This window comes from Hippoglossus hippoglossus, chromosome 14 (assembly GCF_009819705.1).
Source record: "Hippoglossus hippoglossus isolate fHipHip1 chromosome 14, fHipHip1.pri, whole genome shotgun sequence".
Taxonomy (NCBI): Eukaryota; Metazoa; Chordata; class Actinopteri; order Pleuronectiformes; family Pleuronectidae; genus Hippoglossus; species Hippoglossus hippoglossus.
The window spans coordinates 22,660,491-22,685,253 of record NC_047164.1 but is presented as its reverse complement, the minus strand read 5'-3'; the positions used below and the strand labels follow the sequence as shown (position 1 = coordinate 22,685,253).

The following is a 24,763-nucleotide window of genomic DNA, read 5'->3' as shown; positions in this document are numbered from 1 at the left end:
CAGATAGACTGCGGTGATAAGCTGTCCCTCACAACATCCAATTGAACTGAAGCCATAACCTTGTACTAATGTCTTAATAATTTTTTGGGGAAATTGTTCAACCGCAAAACGCTTTGTGTTTGTAATTTAGTTTCATCTAAACAGTCAGCTGGGTCAACACGGCAGCGTATTGGTCACGGTAGCATTCGGTGGTAGAGTTCGTAAAGATGCTGCTACGTTACACGGATACAGCTCTGCTAAAGATAAACAGCATTGCTACAGTCTATAGGCTCTGGTAATATGGGGTGGTTGTGGCTCAGGAGGTAGAGAAGGTTGTCCACTAACCAGAAGTCTCCCCCTTTCCACATACTGTACCAAAGTGTCCTTGGGCAAGATACTGAACCCCCATATTGCCCCTTTCGGCTGTGTCGGCAGTGTGTGATTGATGTGATAGAGAAAGTTCTGCACTTAGATGCACTGTATGAATATGTGTGTGAATGGTTGAATTACCAAAACTGGACTGTGAAGTGCTTTGAGTGGTTATTAAGACTAGAAAAGTGCTTTATAAATACAGACCATTTAACGAACTTGGCTGCAGGGATCAGAACTCTTCAGAACATATATATATGGTGCCGTTGTTTATTTTCAGCATCAAAATAGTATAAATGTTCTTAATTTAGTTCATCAGTTGTGAAATAGAAAGTTGTTTTTGGCCACTCGATCTTGTTGTGAACGAATGATTAGAGAAACAGCTTTGACACAGGTAGAGGGATGGCTGCAAGATAAAAAAAATGGCTCAAGCCTCAAACTATCTACAGTAATTTGTGTGTTTTGTTTACAGCAGCTACAGCACATCAGCAGTGTAATCTGTGCACACTCCGGGAGTCCACTCAAACCAGGCAAAACGACTGTGTCAGAAATTAAAGCAGAACATTTTGACAAGGTTGACTTGGTACTTTTGTTTTCCTCTTTAGTGGCGAGCCAAGATGATGTATGAGACTCATACTGTGCAGACAGACAGCTACAAATTTGCTTGGCTAGTTGACTGGTGGGAGGTTGGGTCATGGTTGAGTGAGGGGGGGTTAGCTTGAGTTGTCACATTAAAGGAACCAAGTGAAAGAAAGAGAAGCTTTTGTCTTGTTTGAAACGTTTTTATAAAAGACATTTTTTTTCTGCTCTGATCATTTACATCTGAAATTGAGCATAACACAAAATGAAAATTAAAATATGAGCTTGTGCAGCAGAAATAAATGCTCTTCTGACATTTCACACATGGTGCGTTTTGTTCAGAAATAATAGATGATAATATAATTTGTTACAAAAATGAAAACAGACAGTTCATTATTCAGTTTATGCATAAAAACGGTTCTGGTGCATTTGTTTAGTCACATTTGATTAATGAAACTGATGTGACTTGTGGAAACAAGCCTCGCTGTGTTTCCGCCCCCCCCCAACCCCCTTGTCCCATGCTGAATGAATAGCGCAGACAAGACAGTACCCCTTGGTCCCCTTCCCCTCACTATTCGCTCAGCATGTGGTCTGAAACTTGTTTTCTGATCATTGCCCCCCCAACTTCTCCCTCCTCTGGAGAAAAAAAGGACCCTAAGAGGAGGGAGATGAGGAGACCAAATTAAAGAGGGAGGGAAGAGGAGCTCACAGCCATGTTTGAGGAATATGAGGAAAACATATTGTTGAACTATCACAAAATAACAGGTGGTGCTTAGGAAAGGTCAGGAGCTGAGGGTTTCTCTGAGGGTATGGATGGTATAGCGGAGCTGCGGTGAGGGCTCTGGTCTTGCATCCGGGAAGTGCTGACTTGTGGATTGAAGATGCAGGTCAGTGCCTGGCTTGTCTGTGTGTCCTGGCTCTTCACCTGGGCAGCGTATTCGGCAAGGTGCAAGTGCCAAGACATGTGTCCATCAGAGCAGGGACTGGAGAAGAGGTCAAAGACCCGGGTCAAGGAGCACGTTCATCACAGCGTTGGACATCAGCACACGCTCCACAGGAAGAGGCCACTCCGCAGAAAAGGTCCGTTCTTATCCCACACAACTTTCCGACTGCATGCTCAGATTACTGTATGCTCGGACTCACTAAGATCTGCTGTTAAACTGAATCATTTGTCCAAATAGGACATTATTTTGAATGACATAATTGAATCTGATTGAGTGTTAACATTGGCATTACTTCCTTATTGCTTTGTATCCCACACACCTCACAGCTTATTGTGTAAAAATTATAATAGTAATTGGAAAATTAACATTTGGAACTAACTAATCAACTCTTTTTATACTTTAGAATACTTTGTTTCCTCTGATTTTATTAAATTCAGAGTTGTTATAAAGTTAAATATTGTAATTGCACCAAAACAGATACTGGACATGTTAGTCTTGATTTACATGTTTGATTAGCTATGTATGAATTTTTCCACCATAAACCTATATTAACAGACAAAGAAATTTACAGTATCTTATTTTGTTATTTGGGCAGCAAGATGACTAAGAGATTTAACGGGAAGAGGTGCTGTCAGCATTTGAGGTCTCACAGACACCTAGAAAATGCCAAACACTACATTTGGGAGAAATTATCACTGAGTAAAAACGTTTTTTCAAGACAACTGACAAATGTATTGTGTTGGGATTTCACAGTTGTTAAAATGTTCAATTGTCCTTTCACTGCTGTGGAGAAACAATCTGCCTAAAGCTACTGTGAGAATCATTATCATGCTCCAACTTAAATTAAATTAAAGACTAAAATGAGTTTTAACACAACATGACACGGACCAGCTCCCTTCTAAAAGGTTTATTGGTAAAAGAAACAATGTAATGTGGAAGCTCTGTAAAACCGATGCAGTTTTGTGTCTATTCTTTAGAGACAGATTATATAACAAGTGGATGAGAATTGTAACAATGTAAATGTGATGGAATGTGATGATTGAAAAAGATTGTTGCAGATTCACAGAAAAGGTTTTGCTGTGATTATTTGAATTAAGTCAAGTCACTAACTAATAAGCCACTAAAATGGAGGTGCATGACATTAGAACACACAATGCCTTTTTGTCTAAACTAGCTTTAAAGCAGTCTTTCATGTTCACATGATTGTTTATCCATTTACCAAACACAGTTGAATTACACTTAGAATTTACTCTGAAGTCACTTTTTATCACATTCTTCACTACCACTGACACATTCTGTCTTTTTCTCACTCCATCCCGCCCTCTTTGCGCGCTCCGACACTTCCCCTGACCTTTGGTCCAGCGCCTCAAAGAGGTTCCTTCCCTCGCCACATCGCAGCCCAGCGCCATTCCCATGACTTGTGTTTAGCCGAGACTCATCCTTCATCCTCTCTAAAGCTTTTGTTGCCGTCTGAAAGCTGGCCGATGCCGGGGCCATCAAGCCCGAGTTGTTGGATCAATATAAACATCCATCACTTAGCCCCGGGTCTTTCTGAGCCTCACAATGAACAGTTCACTAAACAATGCTTTATTTATGTGAGCCATTGGAGGGAATGAACTACTGGTAGTCCACTTATTTCCTGGCTGCTTTTCCTTTGCTGTGATGGGACTTGGAAGTAGCTCTGCCTACTTCTTTTGCTTCATACCATCACATCTTAGAAAATACACAGAAGACCTGTGCTGCTCTTTAAATTGTTTTTGCAGTTAGCAAACAAAAGATCAACATTAACATTTTATAGAGGTATACAAGGTGAGGTATCAGTGCAAGTTCTTCATTAGAAAAGCCCCTAATTAAACATCAGTGGAGGATAATACACATTTTTCTAGTGAGAGATGTAAAAACACCACATTTAACATTCTCATTGGCTTTTGATATGGCTATTTCCAGTGTGAACACAGTACATACTTACCTGCTTTGAATGTTGTGTGGTAAGTTGTTTGCTATGTTGTGCGGAACCAAGTTGACATTTCTATTTACAATGTTAAAGTAATACTATATGCATTATTTCAGATGAATATAATAAACCAACTCATAAAGTGCCTTATGCATCTTTCACTTAAAATATACTAAACCATTAGACAGACGGAACCTAAATAGCAGCTTACTAACAGTTGAGCTACTTTGTGAAGTGATTGTATGTGTGAGAGACATATCATTTCCTTCCATTGTTTAGAAACACGGGAGATTCTGAACTTCCTGCCACATGAAAGCATTGAAAGCTCTGCTGCCAGAAATCTTCAAAAACAATCTCCAAGTTGGGCCAGCATATTTAGAAGGCAAAAAAAATTATACACCCACCTCAACTATTTATATTTAATTTGATTAGACAAAAACTGGGAATTCTTCTCATTCACCGGGAGCAGAGTTTAATGGTATGTGACAATGTTGAAAAAAATGCTTATATATTTAAAGGTTCAGTGTGTAGGATTTAGTGACATCTAGTGGTGAAGTTGCATATTGCAGCTGAATAACCCTCACCTCACCCTCCCCTTCCAAACATGAAAGAGAATATTTGGAAGCATTCAATTTTCCTAAAAACTCAAAAGGTGTTTAGTTTGTCCAGTTTGGACGAGTGTAAAAACAAATGGCGGCCTCCGTAGACAGAGGACACGCTCCTGATGTAAATATAAAGAATTTAAATATAAAGGGCCCATTCAAGTGTAAAAACAACAATTCGTACAATTTAGATGATTACACAGTAGTAAAATCTTGACTAGGATTATTTTGATGTATAGATGTTCAATTATAGATGTTCAATTTCTGCCAATATATCCCTTTCACCTAAATCTTACACACTGGACCTTTAAACTCTTATGGTCTTTTCTAGTGTTTTTATCAAAACAATGGATACAGATTAAAGTGAGCAGAGAGCTCAGCAGCTGGAACGTTAAATGTTACTTCTCTCTAGCTTAAAAAAAAGCAGAAAACATATTGCAATAGTGTTGTATTGATAAATCATCCTGTTCATCCCATTGGAATCATTAATTATTTATTAATTAATTTCAGTCTACACTTTCCTTATTAACTTTCCCAGTGGTAATCGAATACACTGTGATAGTATATGTGTATGTATGTACAGTGTATGTGTATATGTGTATAAGAGTCTTTATGAACTTTAAAGTTGTTCCACACTGACTTGTGACATAAACCCCAGACAGGTTCAGCTTGTCAAGCTTTTGTCAGACAGCTGGAAAAATACAGGAAGCTTGTGGTACTGCCTTCAAATTAAAAGTCTAAAATTATTTTTTTGTAAGTAAAAGAGTTAAATAAAAAAATGAAACAGTGCAAAAAACATACAAATACTGGTTCAAAAAATATTATTGAGTTTATAGTGTTATATGTGTAAAGTGCAGTAAAGTGGATTTATTTTTGCTCAGGATGTGTCTTATTTTGAAAAAGGTGTCCGTCTGTCACTACGCCAGCTGTGTTCACGGGACAGAACAGAAACACCGAGTCACATTATGGGACAGAAATACGTGTTGTCCGTAAATTTAGAGAAACATGTTGTTGGATCTTAAAAACAGTTTGACGGAGGAAGACAAATAAACTACGTAATTTACATCTAGCTTCATAGTTAGTCTGGTAGAAGTTATTCATCACGTTAGCTTGGAAAGTTTGTGTTCATGTTAACGATGAGAATATGGTGGTCGGTGTTGGGGGTCTTTCTGTCCGGTGAGTACATTTGAGTATTCATGTGTTGACTCATTTTAAAATATAATATTATAAATAGAGTAAATATACACTGTAAGTGTAATATTAAGTATCATGTTTGTTTAATCAAGCTGGAAGGACATTTCCCTGCTCTTCCTCTTGACTTCAGGTATAACAAACAGTGCATATTGTATATTGTTTATATACAGTGTTTGACCACAAAGGTTACTCATCAGACTTCAGATTCAAAAGACATTTTTCGTCATGCAAAGAACCAGACAATTTCACATTTGAACGATATTTCGCTGCATCTGACCCACAATACAGGAGACAGATAAATAATCAAAAATTACTTAAACAATAGAATAATATTAAAGGCAGCATTAAGTGTAAATTGCTCACAAAACCCAGTAAATCTAAGAGTATTGCTCATGACATAATTGTGAGTATATTGTACACGTTCATATTACAACACGGTAGATTGCACACAAGAAAAAATATGAAGTGTAAAACTATACATATCAGTATATTGCTCAGTAAAACAACTGAGTGTGTTGCAGTTTGTCTCCTGAATGTCCACTTACAATATTGTGATCATTCATTTTTCTCTTTCGGATAAATCTGACTTCACTTTCCCTGCATCGATTTTCCAGAATCTCCGACTTGTGAATTCAAAGTTCTTTTGTTTAATATCTATTGCCAATTCATTTTCTGTTGATCTAAATCAACTACAGCAATCCTTTCAAGAGGTGTGGCCCTTTCCAATAAGTGGGGCAGGAGATGTTGAGGTGTGTGGTTTGGATGCGGCCCACCTCGCATTCTCGTACTTCTTTTTGTTTTAAATACATTGTGTACCTAAATCCTTTGGAACCCATTGATTAATTGTTTTTCCATGAGGTCTGGAGAGTGAGAAGCATCCTTATCCTCCCTCCTGAGAACATATGTTGACCATGACGCACCGATGTTTTGCCTGCATCCTCTTTTTTCTCCCTCAGAATGTGAAGAGACAAAGTGACAATGAGGTTAAACAGGCTATTGTCAGCTCTAATTTGAAGGCATTTCCAGCTATAGTGAATCAATGACCAGCCAAGCCTCTTTCTCTGTCCCTGCCAATTCAAGGCAGCCAAAACTATTTGGCCAGATTACAATGATATTCAATTCAAATGTGAAATAACACAGCATTTTGTTTCACACGATTCTTAATGTTTGTAGCCCATGGACATCTCCAGACTATTGATATTCTGGCACTCTTTTGGCTGTGTCTTTTCTCTCCTTTTGGCACTGTTTTATTTTGAATGAACCAGGCAGCATGCAACACTTGTAAAGAAAGTGTGAATGAGAAAGGAAGCAGCAATTAAAAGTTAATCTTGTTAAACTTAACTGCTTTTTGACACAATATTTTCGGAACGTAATCAGTTTTGGAAATATTTTACTTTGTAAACATTTCGGAGTAAACTTCTTCTTGAAGGGGGTCTTTTGTTCTATGCGGATATACTGTACATGGGGAAGTTCCAGTTCGCCTTTGTTGTGGTTGATGTCCCTGAGACCTTGGAGCCTCCTCCCCTCTCAGGAAGCTGATCACATTCTCCCTGTTTCCTTCAGCCTGGGCATCCAACTCCATGGGAAGTTTAAACAATGGCATTCCACTGCTGCTGGCTGCAAATAGACATTGTTTGTTGGTGGCAGGGTTTAAACGTGTTTGTAGTGGGTGTTCTGTTGCCAGTTAAATAAACTCTGGGGTGGTTTTATGAGATACATGCATTCATAATACGTGTTTTGATCTGGAAATAATCATACTCTTATGGCAAAGTGTAAGGATCAAATACATTTCCAGACAGCTTGCTGAGCAGCTGTAGCTCTTTCTGCTTTTCTACATCTAATTAAATAGAACCACAACATACAGTAGCTCACTCCATCTCAATCCTCCTCAGGTTCCAGAGTTCATATGGAAGAGACCCCGCCCCGTATCGTCCTCAACCCCTCTGACGTGGTAGTGAAAGTTGGGAATCCCGCTTCCCTCTCCTGCCGCGCCGATGGCAGCCCCAAGCCGACCATCGAGTGGCTGTACAACGGTCAACCCCTGGAGACAGTGAATGGAGATGGGTACTGGCAGTCCATGGTTCTGTCAGAGGGCAGCCTCTTCTTCCTGAGTGTCGGAGGGGGCAGGCGAGGTCAGGCACAGGAAGGTGTCTACACCTGCGTGGCCAGGAACAGTGCAGGGAAGGCCACCAGTCGAAATGCGTCACTGTATATCGCAGGTAAGATCAGGCACTGCTGAAGTGTCTTCTACCTTTGAACATATATATATATTTGAACAATCAACTATCAAACTACACATTTACAGATTTTTTACACGTTTACAAATCCGATTTCACTAATGCATAATTTAAATACACATTTGTTAATTCCTGTACGTATTTGCAAATCTGAGCACACATTTACAGATTCTTTTAGATAGACACAACTGATTATGCACACACACACACACACACACACACACACACACACATACACACACACACACACACACACACACACACACACACACACACACACACACACACACACACACACACACACACCCCAGAGGGCTGATGAAGATGTATGTTGTGACAGTGACAGAGGTCTACAATGTCACTGTTTGCTGAACAGGGAGTCGCAATGTGCTGCTAATTGACCTCGGGCCCTCTCTGTGGACTTATCTGTATGACAGGCAGCTTCTGCGGCTGCTTGTCTTTGACTCTTACAGGACACAGATGAAAGCTGCAGTGGAAAAGGACAGTTTACATAAACTATTTGAGCTTTGGCACAGAAAGAGACCGAAACAACAGAAATTCAGTTTCTGTCACTGATGATGACTTGAAACATTTTATATCATATTAATGTTTTGTGAGGATGATTTTAAGTTGAACTGAAACAATTGATTGATCTATTGTTGATGGACGGAAAATTAAAGGAAGACATTTCATGATGTTATCTTCGGCTCTGGAAACATAATGACACACTAACAATTTATAGACAAAACAGTTGATTACTATAAAAAAAGGAGTTAAAACATGATTTGCTGTGAGCTTTAGTAGGAAAAAGCTTTGTCACATTAATGATAAAAAGAGATGACTTTAATGGTTAATAGTTTTTAAAGGCTGGTTTATTGCCTGACTTTGTAGCTGGTAATGAGGTGAGCCCACAAAATCACAGTGATGTTTGGTTGGGAATGATACAGTTGGTGCTGCTGGTTGCATGATTACGAGTTTGTTGTTAGAATTGTGTACACCACTGTGCAAAGTGGGATTTCTACTGTTGTGTTGAGGAAAAAAAGAGTTATTGATTTGACTTGGGGCAGCACAGTGACAGTAAACCGTTGTTATTGTTTTATCTGTGTTGGATAAACATTGAAACTCATCTATTTCATTTCACTTCATCTAGCTGATCATGATACAGACAACTAATCAGAAATGTTTTCAGAGTATTCATGGCTCTGGATGTGACGGAGGCCTGTAATTCTGACCCAGCTGAGACAACTGTGTTGTTCCAGTGTTGCAGGAGGAGTTCAGCGTGGAGCCTAGTGATGTGGAGGTGGCAGAGGGGGATGTGGCTGTCTTAAACTGTGGCCCCCCAGCGGGACACCCTCAACCTAACGTCGTCTGGAAGAAGGATGGCTCGCCGATAAACAGCAGTGACCACCACTACACTGTAAGGCGTCTCTCTCTCTCTCTCTCTCTCTCTCTCTCTCTCTCTCTCTCTCTCTCTCTCTCTCTCTCTCTCTCTCTCTCTCTCTTTCGCTCATGAAACTTAGCAAACACCTTTTGGACATGCACCGAGTTTGCAAGCATTTTTGTTAAGGTGATGATGGTGAATTTAAAAAGGGACAACAGCCCTGATTAAAACCAATGTCCCAGAATGCATTTTAACAGAAAACAATCTGTAATAGACATGGACATCAAGCAGGACAAAGCCAAAAGAAAATGTCTCCACATTTGAAGGGAAGGCCACTGTTTGAGGCGTATTAGAGTCAGAAGTTGTATTTCAGATTTTTAACTCATTCATGTGTGAAATCTTTTTAGATTCAATGTGACTTTCCGATCCTGAGTATATCATTAGGATGATCATCGCAAATAAACATCCTTTAATCTACATACAAATATTCGAGGAAAGACGCACAACTGAAAATCATTACAGTTAAATTTTTAAAAGGTCCCTTGTTTTTTAAAAAAAATTTTTTTAACATTCTTTTCATTGGTATTTAACAACTACAACAGAAAAATTCCCATCCAACACACAACCAACCCTCCCAACATCCTAACATGGTTACAAAGAAAAAAGAGAAAGAAAAAAACAATCAATAAGTAGATAAATACAAAATGAAAGACAATTAAATAAGAAATAAATCATAAGTGCACCTTATGACACCATAATTACACTCACAGTAACAATCCTAATGTAGACAGAGAAGACTGGACTGATCCAAAGGTGTAATCTATTCTCTCATGTCCTTCAAGTTGTAAAAATATTGTCACCATTACATTACATATCATTTAACTGACGCTTTTATCCAAAGTTTCTTACTTCCCTGCAAGGTGTATTTTATTTTAACTTACTTAAATGAAACAGTATCTATCAGCCATCTGACGTGAAATGGAGGTCTTGATCATTTCAACTTTAACAGAATGAGGTGGCGTGCCAAATATGTTGTGAACACAATCACATCATATGTTAGATGACCATTATGCATTGACACCAAACAGGGCAGTAACGGGCTGTGCATCAATGGTGACACTGTATGCTTTACTTAGAGATCCAAACACTGCCTCGCAGAGAGAGCGACGGCTGAGACAGACACAGAAAACGTCAAACAGAGTTGCTGAAGCACCCTTGTGGAACAAAGTGAGATGTCTGTTTCCACTTATAGATCAGGTCTATATAATATAGTTTACCTTTTTTGCAGTTGTGTTGTAGCAGTATTATTCTGGATGTGTGTGTGTGTGTGTGTGTGTGTGTGTGTGTGTGTGTGTGTGTGTGTGTGTGTGTGTGTGTGTGTGTGTGTGTGTGTGTGTGTGTGTGTGTGTGTGTGTGGACTGCTAACTTGCTTACTCACAATAATGCATGAAGTCCACCACCTGGACACAGAGCTTTGAAAAAAGCTTCTTGACATCTTTGTGTCCGTGGCTGCTGCCCGAGCAAGACAAACATATTTTGTACATGCAGTCTTCCACTCTTGCTGGCCCAGCTGCCCAGTCCCCCACCTCCCTGATGATCTCTAATTCTGTGGTCACGTGCGCACTCCCCTGGCTGGCTTTGACGCACACAGGTACTGTGTACTGCAGTGGGCTGACCACTCAGGCATTGGACCTGGAAGTTGCAGCTCCACGGACAGTGAAACCTGCTTTATGATCCAGGGGTTTGCACTGAAACCAGACCCAAGGCTCCGGTGTTTAGCTCCACACCAAATCCACCCTTTAAGTCTGAATTTGATTCTCTGTTTGCCATATTTTAGTGATGACTGACCATCATCTATTGCACCTTTCTAACCTGATGGCTTCAAATATGCTGTCTTCAGTGTACAAAACAGGCTTATACATTAGTTGTTGCATGTTGAAAAAAGAAAAAGGAAAGTAACTCATCCTGCGGAGAAAAAAAAAAAGAGATTTACTTTAAAAGACAAAGATGTTGCTCATGATTTAAATGACAGAGGAGCAGCCAAAATGGCGGGGTGATGGAGCTTAATAAATATTTCCACTCATTAAACAGTGTTCCTGGTTAAGTGACCTCTACTGATAAAGACATAATAAATAGACTCTTTAAAATCCATCAACTGTATAGAGCAGCTGAAGATCACATGTAATATTTAGTGAAGCTGACGCATTGTGACAGTGACCTGTGTGTCTTCTGCTCCTGTGCTGTAGGAGCTGAGTGGAAAGCTCATCATCGCTCCTGCAGAGAAGAAACACTCTGGTGCTTATGTGTGTGTGGCCAGTAACACTGTGGGAGTGAGAGAGAGCAGAGCGGCTCGGCTCTCTGTGATGGGTGAGACACTTTATTACCACTTCACCATTACCAGTTCTCTACCAGTGTATTTTCAATGCTTTTCTTTTTATTGTGATAAGAAAAGATCTCCGTCTACAAACAAATCACTCAGGCACCGTACGGTAAAGGACAGTACTGACTTCCTCTTCTCTTCTACTGCAGCCAAGCCTGTTCTGATGCTGAAGCCAGAAAATGTGTCGGTGAAGATGGGGGAGTCTGCCCAGTTCTACTGCCAAGCCAAAGGTGACCCTCCACCCACTGTGCTCTGGAGCAGAGAGCAGGGGCCACTTCCTAACGGCAGGTACATGTGACAAAACAAACAAATACAGTCTCTTAATACCTGATCATTGCTTATTTGTGACACAAGACATATTGATTTAAGAATGTTGCCTCAATCTTTTTCTCAAATAAATGACATTTTATCTTTTGGTATGACCAATTGTAACTGCTTGAACACACACTTCAATATGTCCTTCAAAATCACCATGTCATGTTGCCATATGTATATTATTTTAGCTTGCCACTGAGCTGACAGAGAGTTTCCTCACGGCTTATTTCTTTCCTGACATCTAAATTTCAGTTTTTTTCACAGATGTCAGGGGCACTAAATTTGATACTAACTGTCCTATATGCAAATACAGGTACCTTGTAAACCCAGACCAGACTCTCCAGATCCATTATGTGACAGCCCAGGATGCTGGGAAGTACATCTGCACTGCTGTAAATGTTGTAGGTGTGGTCACTGCCAGCGCACAGCTACAAGTTGAAGGTAAGAAGAAGTCTGAAGCTTTAAAATAAAATATAAGCACAAAAAAAATGCAGTTTTTCATTGTAAATACTTTGTGAATACTAGCCAGACATTTCACTAACACTCAGATTGAACTGATGAGGGCTGCAATGACAGACTGGTTAATGTTCTTAGTTTATTTTTAATGGGAACTGAAACACAAGGGACGCTCAAGATAAGAAAGTGTAGATCAGTACATTGTTGTTGGTAGCGTTAGAAGGAGTGATGACGCAGAACAGACCGACTCAAGGTGATTAGAGCAAAAATAGTGTTTAAATTTGAAATAGATTCTAAAAGATAAATTGAAATAAAACTCTTTTTTTCCAGAGGTTGCCAGCACTATACAGAAAGACCTTCACAAAGAGCTGTCCACCCTGCGAGTGGCTCTGGAAAATGTCACCATCATGGCCCCTGGGTCCAACATATCCCAAGTACAATGGAAGGTATGGAAAAGCTTTTGCACAGGGTTTCAGAGAAAGCATGAATATTTCAGCTGTGCGAGCCACACTGTTCTCTCTCCCTGACCAGCTCCAGTTCCTCCCGGCACAGCCACATTACCTTGATGGCTTCGAGGTTCTCTATCGCTGCCTGCTGCCTGCCAGCTCGGACTGGGCAGCAAAGAAGGTGACACTACCCAGCTTCCAGACTCAGGTGGGCCCTTTAAAGAGAGGCTACAAGTACGAGTTCAAAGTTCGTCCCTATGGAAGTAGCTTGTATGGAAGGGAGAGCAACACCCGGCACTTCAGAGTTCCAGAGACGGGTGAGAAATGGTTTGATTTGAGAATATTCATGTCCTGTCTTTTTTTTCTTCTAAAACATACACGAGTGCATATTACAGCCATGGTGAGATAATAGTAAAGTCTGACTTAATTACACAGTTCCCAGTGCCTCTCCGCTGGCTGTGTCCATCACAGTGAACCATGAGCTGAATAACACCATCCACCTGAGCTGGGAGCCTCCTCCTCATGAAACCCACAACGGTGTCATCCAGGGATACCAGGTACTCAGATGAAGTTTCACCTCCTGAATTCCTAATAACGTCCTCAATATCGGTGTGATTTGTATTTCAAACCATGAATACAGACACTTTAAACATTAGATTAAAAACATGAATGATTGGAGGATCATGTTAAGGATACACACTGTCTCTGTGCTCAGGTGTGGTGTGTGGAGTCTGAGGAGCAGCAGTATCAGAACTGGACAGTGGACAGTGGAGAACACAGCCTCGATATCTCTACTATCAAAGCAGGGAAACGATACTGGCTCACCATGGCAGCTGTCAATGGAGCTGGAGTTGGAACACTGTGTGACCCCCATGGATTTGTCATCAGTGAGCAAAAGAGAACTGTTAATCTCCATATCCGGATAGTGCGCTGATAAAGTGGAGTCTGTGTCCTCAGTGTGACGCCAAACTGATTTCATCTGTTTCCTGTTTGCTTCTCAGACACACAGATAGGGGGCCCCCCTGAGTCAGACAGCCAAAGACGACATCTGTCTCAGATCCTGCTTCAGGACCCAGTGTTCATCGGCATTATTGGCGCCCTCCTGTGGTGTGTTCTGATGGTTGCAGTTGTCTACCTCTTCAGACGCCACAGCAGGACAGGCCACCTCATACCAGGACATGGCAAAGTGAAAGGTGCATATTTTATCATTTTAAAACATGCTCATTCTAAAAAATAACAAAAAAAGTGGTTGGACATGCTTTAATTGACTGTTGTATTTTTTTTCTCCTTAGGTTTACGCAGACTGGCCAGTGAAGATCTCATTATTAAACACAGGTACAGTGTAGACAAAAGCGTGGTGTTAATACATGAGGTGTAATGTAAAAAGCCAAGATATTTAAGTTGTAATATTGTGTCTTCTTAGGTACTGTATTGTATTTTGTTGTTTGTCATACACCAGTAAAAGATACATTGTCAGTCATACCTGCATTATTGGACAAGTAAACAGTTTTGATTCTAATCTGAATCTGAATCACGGTAGTTTTTTTGTAATATGTTAAAACTAACCCTGAGATCAGATATATTTTGAAATGTTATTTTTGTCTTGTGTTAACCTAAGATTCTCTTAAACCAAGGTGATGAAGAACCCACCGTCTTTGTAGTTTGAATTCAGATTGAATAATTCATAGATTATAAAATTCACACTTCACTTCAGTGAGTATTACACTGAACAAAGAAGAGTGCCTTATGGTTCATTTTGGTTCGATGTGTGCATCCTCTCTTAAAGCATGGCGGCTCCAGACTCCCCATGGATCTCTGGAGGCTGGAGACCTGCCTTCAGCCAGAAGTATCAGGACTTATGGGCCCAAGGCCAAAAACATCCAGGAATCAGGAGCACTAGTAAGTTACAATGACAGATGTTTGACTAAGCTGGTGTTGTAATGCTTGACATACGTGCTAAACTTTAATTCTAATCTATGTAACTGATTGTGAGTCATTAGTAAGAGGCTCTTTGGGGGTTTTCACACTTAACCTGTTCAGCTGTTTCATTCAGTGTGTTCAGGCTGGTGTGAAAGCTGTCAATCAAACTTATTTTCAGGTGGTCTTGGTCTGCTGCCATGGCGATGTGGTTGGTTTGTGGTGTGAAAGCAAACAGACGAACCAAACTCCCTCTCACCTGATGTGGATAATATGAAATACTGTGGTCTATATTTACGCAACGTTTTTGGTAACCATGGTAACATATTTTCCTAGTCAAATAAGAATTGAGTTAAATCTGGGACCACAGAACAAAAATCTCTGTAATATTACACTACAAAAATCTTTAAGATTTTTGATTTTGGAGTCGCTCATGCAGGATGACATCGCCAAAACTGTCCAATCATCTGTCAATCAAATAACTTTACTCACAGCTCTCGGTTTATTTGGAATAAGTCAATGTGAACGTGAAGAGAACTGAAAGGGAAAAACCACTGTTGCTTGTTCTGAACATCATAGTGTATTTACAACTTGAATATGAGAACAGAATGACCATAAATATGTGCTGGGACTGCACAGTGTCTGTACTAACTCCTCTGTGTTCCATTAGGTCTCCCAGTCTCATCCAAGAAGGACCCCGGCCGTCTGGACTCAGTTGTCCCCATTGTGACCGACAGCTGCGGAGTTTATGGCACTTTTTACGTGGACCTGATGGGAAACGGCCTCAAGACCTTCAACAGTCCTGGGCCTCGCACTAAAATGCCTCACGGCCTGCAACATCAGCAGGGAGCTGAGACCATCCGGATATTCCCTCAGCCTGTCGCAAAGACCTTGTCCCTTGGCAGCCGTGACGTGCTGCCATGGAAACAAGCCATACGTCCCCAGCCCAAGATGGGTGTGCTGAGAGAGTCATGGGAAAAAAACAACAGCAAGCAAGGTGAATGGTGTTGAGAATGTAATGTCAGTGCCACTGTTAGAGTTTGTTAACAATATTTTAATCTTCCTCATTTTTTGCTTGATTCTGGCCGACCATGTTTTTTCAACTTGTAAAACATTATTTCAGCTTATAGAGGCTGCAGACTGCTTTTGTTCATTATAAATTCCACATGGAATATTTGACAAATGTGTTCATTTCATTCCCCCCTCAGAGCTGCATGCAGTAAACAGTGTCCCCATAGTGCCAACCAGAAAGCAGGCTTGTCCCTCCAGTGTCTACAAGCAGAGACTCAGTCACATACCACCAGGTCGACATGGTACGACTGAATCTACACACTGACTTTATGTCCACACACCGACTCCTATCTCACCAGTGGTGTTTTAAACATGTAGTGGAGCTCGAACATGTACAGCGACACAAGTATGAATAAAATAGTAATAATCTATCCTTAGTAAGTGTGATTTTTTTTCATTTGTCTCTCCAGGTGGATGTCCAGAGTGTAGTGACGTTGCTGGCTGTCCTCGCCTGCTGCATTACTCTGCGTCAGTCCACCTAGTGGACATGCTGCCCCCACCACCACTGATGCCCATAGACAGCACCATGGACACACACAGCCTGACCTCTGATGAAGGGTGAGACAAACACACAGACCAGACTGGGGAGAGCAGAAAAGAGACGTCCCGGCTGCACTACTAATTTCTCTGCGACCTCCTTTGGGTCAGATAAAGAAGTAGTATAATGAGAGTGTAGCTCACAGGAACCAGGACAGATAAGATTTAGCAGTGCTGAATTGATTTGGCTCTTTCCTATTCACTTTAGTGGAGAGGGACAATTTGGACTTTCAGATCTGTGTTTAGCTCCTTGCAGACTCTTACTAAGGAGATGAGCGCCTCCTATAGGCCTGCAAGGTGCTTTACATCTCCTACTTGTATGTATGTGGTTAGATCCCAGTCTGCCATCTGCATACCTAAGTGTCCTTGGGCAAGATACTGAACCCTGAATGGCCCTCATAGAAAAGGGCTGCTCACAGATAACAAAGTACTGTAAAGCGCTTTGAGTGGTCGTCAAGACTAGTAAAGCTCTATATAAATACAGACTATTTACCATTTATGTACTCCATCTTGTATGTTGTGTTATGTTGCTCTGCAGCTGACTGAATCTTTAATCCAAGGCAGGCCTGCGTAGCATGATTTCCTTTGTTTTGTAAAATATTGAACGGTATATTTCAAAAATACGATTTGTTAAACCAGGCTGTCCTGCGGTACATCCTCTCATGCAGTCTTCCTCATGTGAGGATGTTTTTGTCCTGTTGAAAGACCCAGGTGGAAACACACAAGACGGAAAAAACATATATGTGAGTGTGGCAATGTCCGATGCCACCGGGGTCTCCCACACACAGCCAGAGACAAAACAGTTGCTTTTCAGAGTACTTTATTACCTCAAACATAAATACAAAAACTCTTAACTTGATTTGCCAGCACTTTCTGCTGGCGTCCAGCTTTTCAGCTCAGTCTTTCGTGTGCGTCTCCTCTATGCAACATGTTCACATTCTGACCCATGAATGCTCAGTAGTCATTACTGTTAGGGCCACACCCACTGACCAACTCAGCCTTCATTTGGATCTCATCTGATCTTCATTGAGATGTTGATGAAGCTGAAGGGCTTTGGTTGAAACTAATGATCCTCATGAATTACACCAACAGCTTCCATGAGATCCTTGCTAACATTTTTACAAACACAATGTGTAACTCATGATCTCTGTTGAAACTTGCAGAGCAAACATGTACACATCTGAGCTATAGCTATAGAACTCAATACTGCCTGCTATGTGTTGGTACTTCACAACTGTTCACACTTGTGTTATTCATGTCCTAATTAAGCTTTAGTAAATTCATTTTACATTCCACCTAGAACAAATGACACAAATGTATTTTAATTCTCTTTGCTAAGAGAGAAGACACATGCAGTGTTGTTGTATGAATCTTCTAATGAAGAAACAAGACACATCACACCTAAAGTGAAACTAACAAGGTCATTGCTTAAGGCCAGAAAAAACAAACAAAGTAACAAAGTTACAATAAGACAGATTAGTTACAAAGTGGCAGGAGCACTTTGACAGTTATGCAGAACAGACTTAATTCCACAAAGCTGACGTTTTGTGTTTGGTCGTCCATCAACAAAGCCTAAGGTAAACTCACTGTGTCCAGCCAAGAGGAAGTCTGCCATCATGTGACTGGAGGGTGTTTCCTTTGTACAGAGCCAGGCTACCTGTGTTTCTCATTTCCTATCTGTATGCTATGATAAGCTAAACTGCTGCTGGCTTGAGCTTTATATTAAAATCTACCTCTGGATAATATTGACCTGTTTGATATCACCAGTCGTTACTGATTGTCATTGTTTAGAAGAAAGTTGGCCAAAAGGAAGACATGTGTCTCTTGCATCTTCCTCAGCTCCAGTCGTTCCACAAAGCTTACAGTGGACATGGGCTCTCTCCAGTCAGTGTGTGAGGAATCAGGCCAGCATGGGCACCCAGGACTCACCGCCAACAGCTGCCCCTCCCACAGCCACCTGTCTACTGCATCCTACACTATGTCACTGGATGATGACCATGGAGGCACACTGACAGCTCAGGAAGCCACCCAGTACCTAGAGCTCAGTCCTAAACCAGAGAGATGCAGGTGACACAACTTTGTAGAAATGATCTTGTGTTTTAGAAGAAGTAGTCAATGTTGACAGCTACACTTTTGTATAGTTCAGTTTAGAACACATCCAATAAGCTGACCATGTCATCATTCTCTGTAAACAGTGCTCTGCCTGAACAGCGTTCCCTCCTGTCCCACACCTTCTCCCCTAACCTGAGCTACATGTGTGGGCCAGTACGCGACACTCAGCTGGAGGATAACTTTTCCACTGATGAGCTTGAAGCGCCACCAATCGGCCTGCGACGTGCCCGCCTCCAGAGCACGCCTTCCTCCTGCTACAGCGAGTGGGACAGCTCCCTGTGGAACACCTGGAGCTCAGTCATGGACAGCGACATGGCCAGCGCCCGCACCAGCCTCATCAGCTCCGTGGATAGCTGTTACACCTCTGACAGTGCACACTTTGCCCACCTGCTGGCTGTGGCAGCAGACTCTATGAGTGGAGCCTCTTTGTCAGGTGAGCACAGGAGGAATATCTGTTGGAATATCAAATCAGAGGAATCGGAGTGATAACTGTCACATCTTTATAAATTAGGAAATGGAATCAAAAACTTCAAAAATGCTGTTTGGATCCGATTTGCTGTTTTTGAATGATAAGAATTTTATTTTTGTAATCCCTCTTAGAGCTGACATCTACTTAGATGATCTCATTAAGAAAAGTGATGAAAAAATTGCCGCCTAGCTTGCCAACCCCATCACAGGGTAAAAAATAAACATTGTGGTCACCAGTGGACACTAATTTGCAGATCTGCCACAGCAGAAGTGGAGATTTTCCTAACGCTAACTTAAACCTAATTCTAACCCTAAAACCAAGTGTTAACCCTCAAACAGCCCTTTGTGAGAACCAGCCAAAATGTCCTCGCAATGATGGTATTGAACCATAATTTGCCCTCAGAACTATAGATAGACATTCGCACACACACAATTATTATTATTAACATACAATATTGGCCCCGTACTAAAGTCTTGCCCTAAATCTCATCTGAAATCTCAGGATGACTGATCGTAAAGTATCAAATTTGCATTCTCTCTCCTGATCTAAACTAGGAAATTTACAAACAACTCCCACAAAGAAACTGGATAATTATTATAAAAATAAAGTACAAACATATAATATTAATTAGAGATTGTTTAATAAGAGAGAGACAGAAGAGAGGAGTGGTGATTTGAGATGGTCTACTGATTAAAATTACAAATTGGTGGTCCTAGAGATAGTGTGGCTAATTGGACATGACACACACACACACACACACACACACACACACACACACACACACACACACACACACACACACACACACACACACACACACACACACACTCACTTATTAGTAGGATACATTCATTGTTGGTCTAAACGTGGGATATTTTAACAAGAAAGAAGAAAACTAAACTTCTCATTTAAGGCAGTAAAGTAAAGGAGCTCTTGTCACCAGTTATGACTCGTTCAATTAATGATTTTTACATTTTTTTTCTCATTTCATCAAAACCTTTTCGGAGGTAAGATGTTTAAATCACAGGATAAAAACAAAGAGTAGAGGAACATCTAAAAAAACTAACATCAATGTTTATTTGTTTTGTGCTGCTTCTCTTCTGTTCATCAATTTGTTTGATTTAGTGTCAAATGACCGGTACATATTTTAGAGTGAGGCTACGCAGATAAGAGGATCCTGTCCTGTTGTGTTTAAAGCTTTCTTCCACCAGATGGAGCTCTCTGTCAAAGAAGACTGGTAACACTCAGCCTTGAAGACAGACCGACGACAGTAAACCTGTCAAACACAACCATAAAATTCAAAACACAGGTTCCTGATATGTGTTCTTGTCACGTTCAAGATTATAAAGAAAATAGTAGTTTGAACTAGTTTGGAGGCTGCATATTCCTTTCCAGCTTGTGTGTTTGTGTGTGTGTGTGTTCACCTAAGAGTGTGTGTATGTCAGTGGTTGTTCATTTGTCTGTTGCTTCAAGAAACACAGGCATTCAATCTAATATCTTAGGTGGAACCAGGCAATTACTTTGGGCCTTTCAGTAAATTGAACCTCCAGATGAGTCATCCTTCCCCCTGTGTCACTTCATCAGTCACTCTGTTCTCCCTGAGGGCACCATTCAGTTTTTTCCATTTGCCAAACTTTCACTTTTGTCTGTTGTCTGCCTCGGCAATTTTTCACCCATACAGCAAAGCACCGTTACAAAAAAAATCCCCTGTGTGTTTCCTTTATAGCTTCTAATTCAGTCTAAAGGTCTTTACAGGGTGGGGACATTTTTCTTGTGATTAGTTCACAGGTCATAATAGTCACAAGTGCCAGTATGAATAGTTTTGGTGTGAAATGGGTGTAAAGTCGTCCACAAGGCCTGACAGTAGAGTTTGAGTCCCAAACCTTGGATCACTACACTGACCTCCTTATCTGGTAAATGACATATTGCTGATCCGGAGCTGTGACGAGTTTTCATCTCTAAAATTGGGAGAATCACATGTATTTCAAAAGGAATTAGGTCACTTGGTCATAAGAGTACATGTTAAATGTGACTTGTGAATTTTTTTTTCTTGATCGACTATACAAAATACTGTCTGCCTATATTCTTATTGAGCTAGGCTAAGAAAATATTCAGCTCTATAATTCTCCAAATGTTCATGAACTCTCCACACTAAGGTGAAGAGTTCACCTTAAAGCTGATTTGAAGGATAAAAACAGCAGACTAGCTTGTTTCAGACGGGGCCTCAGTGTAGTTCTCTGCCAGGGCCACTGTAGAGAACAGACTATTCTTATATTAGTGCACAGCTACGTTCTCTGAGGTCTTTGAAATGTGCCAGTACCTTCATAATCCAGAGAGTGGCTGATGTGAGATGGCACTGTTAGTTCTGCTGCCTCGAGGATATTAGAATAGTTTTATTTTCAGAGACAGACAGCTGCTTCAAAGCTGCTTCTAAATTAGCTTTTCCTCAGAGAATCAGCGTGAAAGGTGCTCCTCAGAGCTCTGGAAGTGTTTACTCATTCTGCTTCTCCAAAGGCAAAAAGGTTCTTGTTTTAATATAATTATGCTCCTCGATATTGGAATGCAGGCCAACATGTCATCCTCTTCTGTGTTTAGACTTTTCTCCGCCGGCCTCCCCCCTCAGCGCCTTGTACCCGTCGTTTCATGCAGAGGGCGACTCGTTCGGAGAGCCGGAGCCGGAGCCTGTTCCTGCGTGGGACTGGAGCATGGCCTGGGTGGAGGAAATGGAGGCGAGGTACAGAGCCCGCTATCCCAGCAGAAGCATCAAACCCTTTAACGCTTAGGGACTCTGCGTCGTGGAAACGTCACCAGTGAGTCCTGAGAACTTCAGAAACACCCCACAGCAACGGCAGAAGTGCAGGACGAGGACAGGGCTCAGACATGATGCTGCAACATTCATTGATTTACTTTAATGGAAGTGCAGGAAACATCATTGAAGTCTGAGTCAGTCAGGCGTGTAGTGGTTTCTCACACACAAAGAAAGAATTGAAGTATAATTGCAGCTCACTCCTTGATGTTTGGAACACCTGTGCCAGGAGATGCACATCTGCTGTTGTTTGCCTGTAAAACCCTTCCCAGTTTACCTCAGGACAGTCCGCCTCCTATTTTGCATCCTTTAAATGACTTTCACTGAGTTGCTTGTGTTTTCCTCTCATTAGAGGAGCGGATAATGAGACACTTCCCTCAGGACGCTCTCAGCCAGTGTATTTTGAAAAGGCCAGACAGACACAAAGACAGGATGCAAGACAGGGAGACAGCAGTCATTAGGCAAAAAAAAAAAATACAGCACTACACACTTTTTTTTATTCTGTTCCAAACACATTGCAGCTCAGTGATTCTGTACAGATTTGATTTACTGACCAAATGTAAATATGCAGCTTATTCAACAGATGTTATTTAAAGAATTATAAACACTTTCCAAATCATATACTGTCGTTCTGTTTCACATTCTGAGAATTCTTTTTATATTTTTTGTCTTTATGCACCCTGTCCACTGTTTCATGTTTGCAACGTAACGTACTATAGTTCAGAGTCACTTTGTTCACATTTATTTGAACTGACATAGGTCTAACCTTTAACCAAGTTGAATTTTAGATATATATATTAAATAAAAGTTTAGCTTAGTCTTTGCATGCTTGCTGGTTTTTATATTTCTAAAAATATAAATTCACTAATGGTTGTAGCGTCAAAGTTTTACATTTTGTAAGAATTTGTATTTGTTTTTGTACACATTACATTACAGATGTGTTTTATAGTTTTGAATAAAATCGTTGTATCGCTTGAAATCAATTTGCAGGAGCCTTAACGATATGTGGATGTGTCCGAGTTGAGCTGTAAAATAAAAGCTCCTGCTGACACAGTTAGAAACCAAATTCAACTGAAGGCAACATTATTCTATTTTTCCCTCGTGTCATTTAAAGTTTAAAAGAAAAATACCTCTCCACACGGTGACTGCGTTGTAAAAAAAACCTTCAGACTCCCTTCAGATGATTTAAGGAGCTTTGACACGTCCACCTTTCAGGATGTATTCGCAGTTTCTCACGGGGGGATTTTCCACTTTGCTGCTGGAGGAAGTGAAGTATCTTTAAATTCCACACTGTCCCTCTGCGTCCTGTGGGCTGGGTTTTAATTGACCCTGCTGTTCTTAATGGCTATGTAGAGCATGAAGGTGATGTTTAGACCTCATCTGTTTGGCTTGACTAGCCAAGGCAAACAATGCTGCAGTGCCTGATAATGGATTCTAATTACAAACCCATTGGAGAGAATAATTAAACCTTAATCAATGGTTTGTTATTACAAAAGCAGGATGAGTGTAATTTTAAACTTGCAGTGTAACTAATATTTCTCTAAAGTAAAAACTAAGACTTCCTCTGGTTTCTCCCTGATTAAAGCAGATTATTTGTCTACACTTGTTCTGGTGTTATAATCAAACATGGCCTGACTTGTATGAGTATTAAGGGGAAAAGCTACAGCAGCAGCAGCAGCAGCAGATGCTCTTACAGTAAACCTAATGTGATTTCCTCAATGACTTTGTGTCCAGGATGAGTGTTTGTCATGTGCAAAGCACAACATGCTCCTTTTCCAAAGTAATCCATGTCTTGTATCTGGGTTACTCAGGTCAAATGGAGAGTGGGAGTGTCGAGCTAAGAAGTGCTTTGCTGTCTGTTTCATTTATAAGCTGCACGGGAGCAGCCAAGCCAGAATCAGAATTTATGTGTGGAGAAATAAAAACCCCAAAATGGTCCATAATTACTGGAGCTGAAAAAATACATGCAGGAATGTGAGGTGCAGGGGTCATTTATTTTTCCTTTTCAAGAGAAGAGCAGGATTTACTTCAGTTCATGAAAGATGTTGGAGAAGTTTTTCATGTCCATTCCCTTTTTTACACAACATTTTGATGATATACAAATAAAGTTATTATTATTATTATTATTATTATTATTAATCAGCCTGTGCGATTTGCAGTTATTGTCAGATAACGTCTAGCAGACCTGTAATTAGGAGTAAACACATGAGGACATCACACAGAACTGACTTTGTAGCACAAGCTTTGAACTGCTGAGCTATCACACTGTGTTTTATTTACAATCTATATGCAGCAGTGCAAATACTGGATTATGTGTGTGTGTGTGTGTGTGTGTAAACTGGACTGCCAAAGGGATTATCCTTCATCTGTCTCTTTTCACTAAAGGCCATATGTTTCCACATGAAGAAGCCCCTGGCTCCACTGGAGAGCACACACACACACACACACACACACACACACACACACACACACACACACACACACACACTGACCAACCAGACCACACACTATAGAGGCTCACACTAATGAATCAAGCACTACTGTATTTCTGCTTGTCTTATTAGTTAATATACACACACACATACACACGTACACACATATACACACACGCTTGCCCTTGGGATTTGTGCATCACCGATTTTGGTCTTTGCCAAAATAGCTTCTTTATATAGCATGTCAGCAAAACAATGACCCATATTAGACATGGACTGTAACCTCACACACACACACACACACACACACACACACACACACACACACACACACACACACACACACACACACACACACACACAGAAACAGATTTACTGCATGTCTTTTCTAGTCTGTGATTTTACTAAATAGATAATTACCATTCTTAGACCAGACATAAAACTATGGGCAGCATCGTGTGTGTGTGTGTGTGTGTGTGTGTGTGTGTGTGTGTGTGTGTGTGTGTGTGTGATCTAAGCTTCCAGCCTTATTATACCCCAGCCTGTCCAAAATCACAGGCTACGACCCTGCTCATGAAACTTG

At 40.8% G+C, this 24,763-nt stretch overlaps 1 protein-coding gene across 3 annotated transcripts; it reads left to right on the top strand.

Moving 5' to 3' along the window:
* Positions 1-1,547: 1,547 nt before the first annotated feature.
* On the top strand, positions 1,548-23,874 carry robo4 (roundabout, axon guidance receptor, homolog 4 (Drosophila)). 3 transcript variants are annotated; one of them, XM_034606888.1, is made up of 19 exons: positions 1,548-2,007; positions 7,514-7,840; positions 9,118-9,275; positions 11,486-11,606; positions 11,769-11,907; positions 12,248-12,375; positions 12,712-12,836; positions 12,922-13,153; positions 13,272-13,393; positions 13,552-13,723; positions 13,838-14,029; positions 14,129-14,171; positions 14,623-14,735; positions 15,424-15,750; positions 15,962-16,066; positions 16,235-16,382; positions 18,201-18,428; positions 18,557-18,906; positions 21,538-23,874. In XM_034606888.1, exons 1-19 carry the CDS (start codon positions 1,809-1,811, stop codon positions 21,723-21,725), a joined length of 3,417 nt encoding a protein of 1,138 aa, XP_034462779.1. In that variant the 5' UTR covers positions 1,548-1,808; the 3' UTR covers positions 21,726-23,874. The 3 variants fall into 3 exon arrangements, with proteins under 3 accessions (XP_034462779.1, XP_034462781.1, XP_034462782.1); XM_034606890.1 differs by having other exon boundaries at positions 1,549-2,007; positions 12,721-12,836; XM_034606891.1 differs by lacking the exon at positions 1,548-2,007 and adding an exon at positions 5,366-5,603.
* Positions 23,875-24,763: the final 889 nt, after the last annotated feature.

What these genes read in the sequence shown, in the direction of transcription:
- robo4 (XM_034606888.1), top strand. Translation starts at nt 1,809, where the DNA reads ATGCAGGTCAGTGCCTGGCTTGTCTGTGTGTCCTGGCTCTTCACCTGG. An exon ending in GGGCCACTTCCTAACGGCAG is followed by an intron (nt 11,908 to 12,247) that starts GTACATGTGACA and finishes ATGCAAATACAG; the next exon opens with GTACCTTGTAAACCCAGACC. An exon ending in AGCCTGACCTCTGATGAAGG is followed by an intron (nt 16,383 to 18,200) that starts GTGAGACAAACA and finishes CATCTTCCTCAG; the next exon opens with CTCCAGTCGTTCCACAAAGC.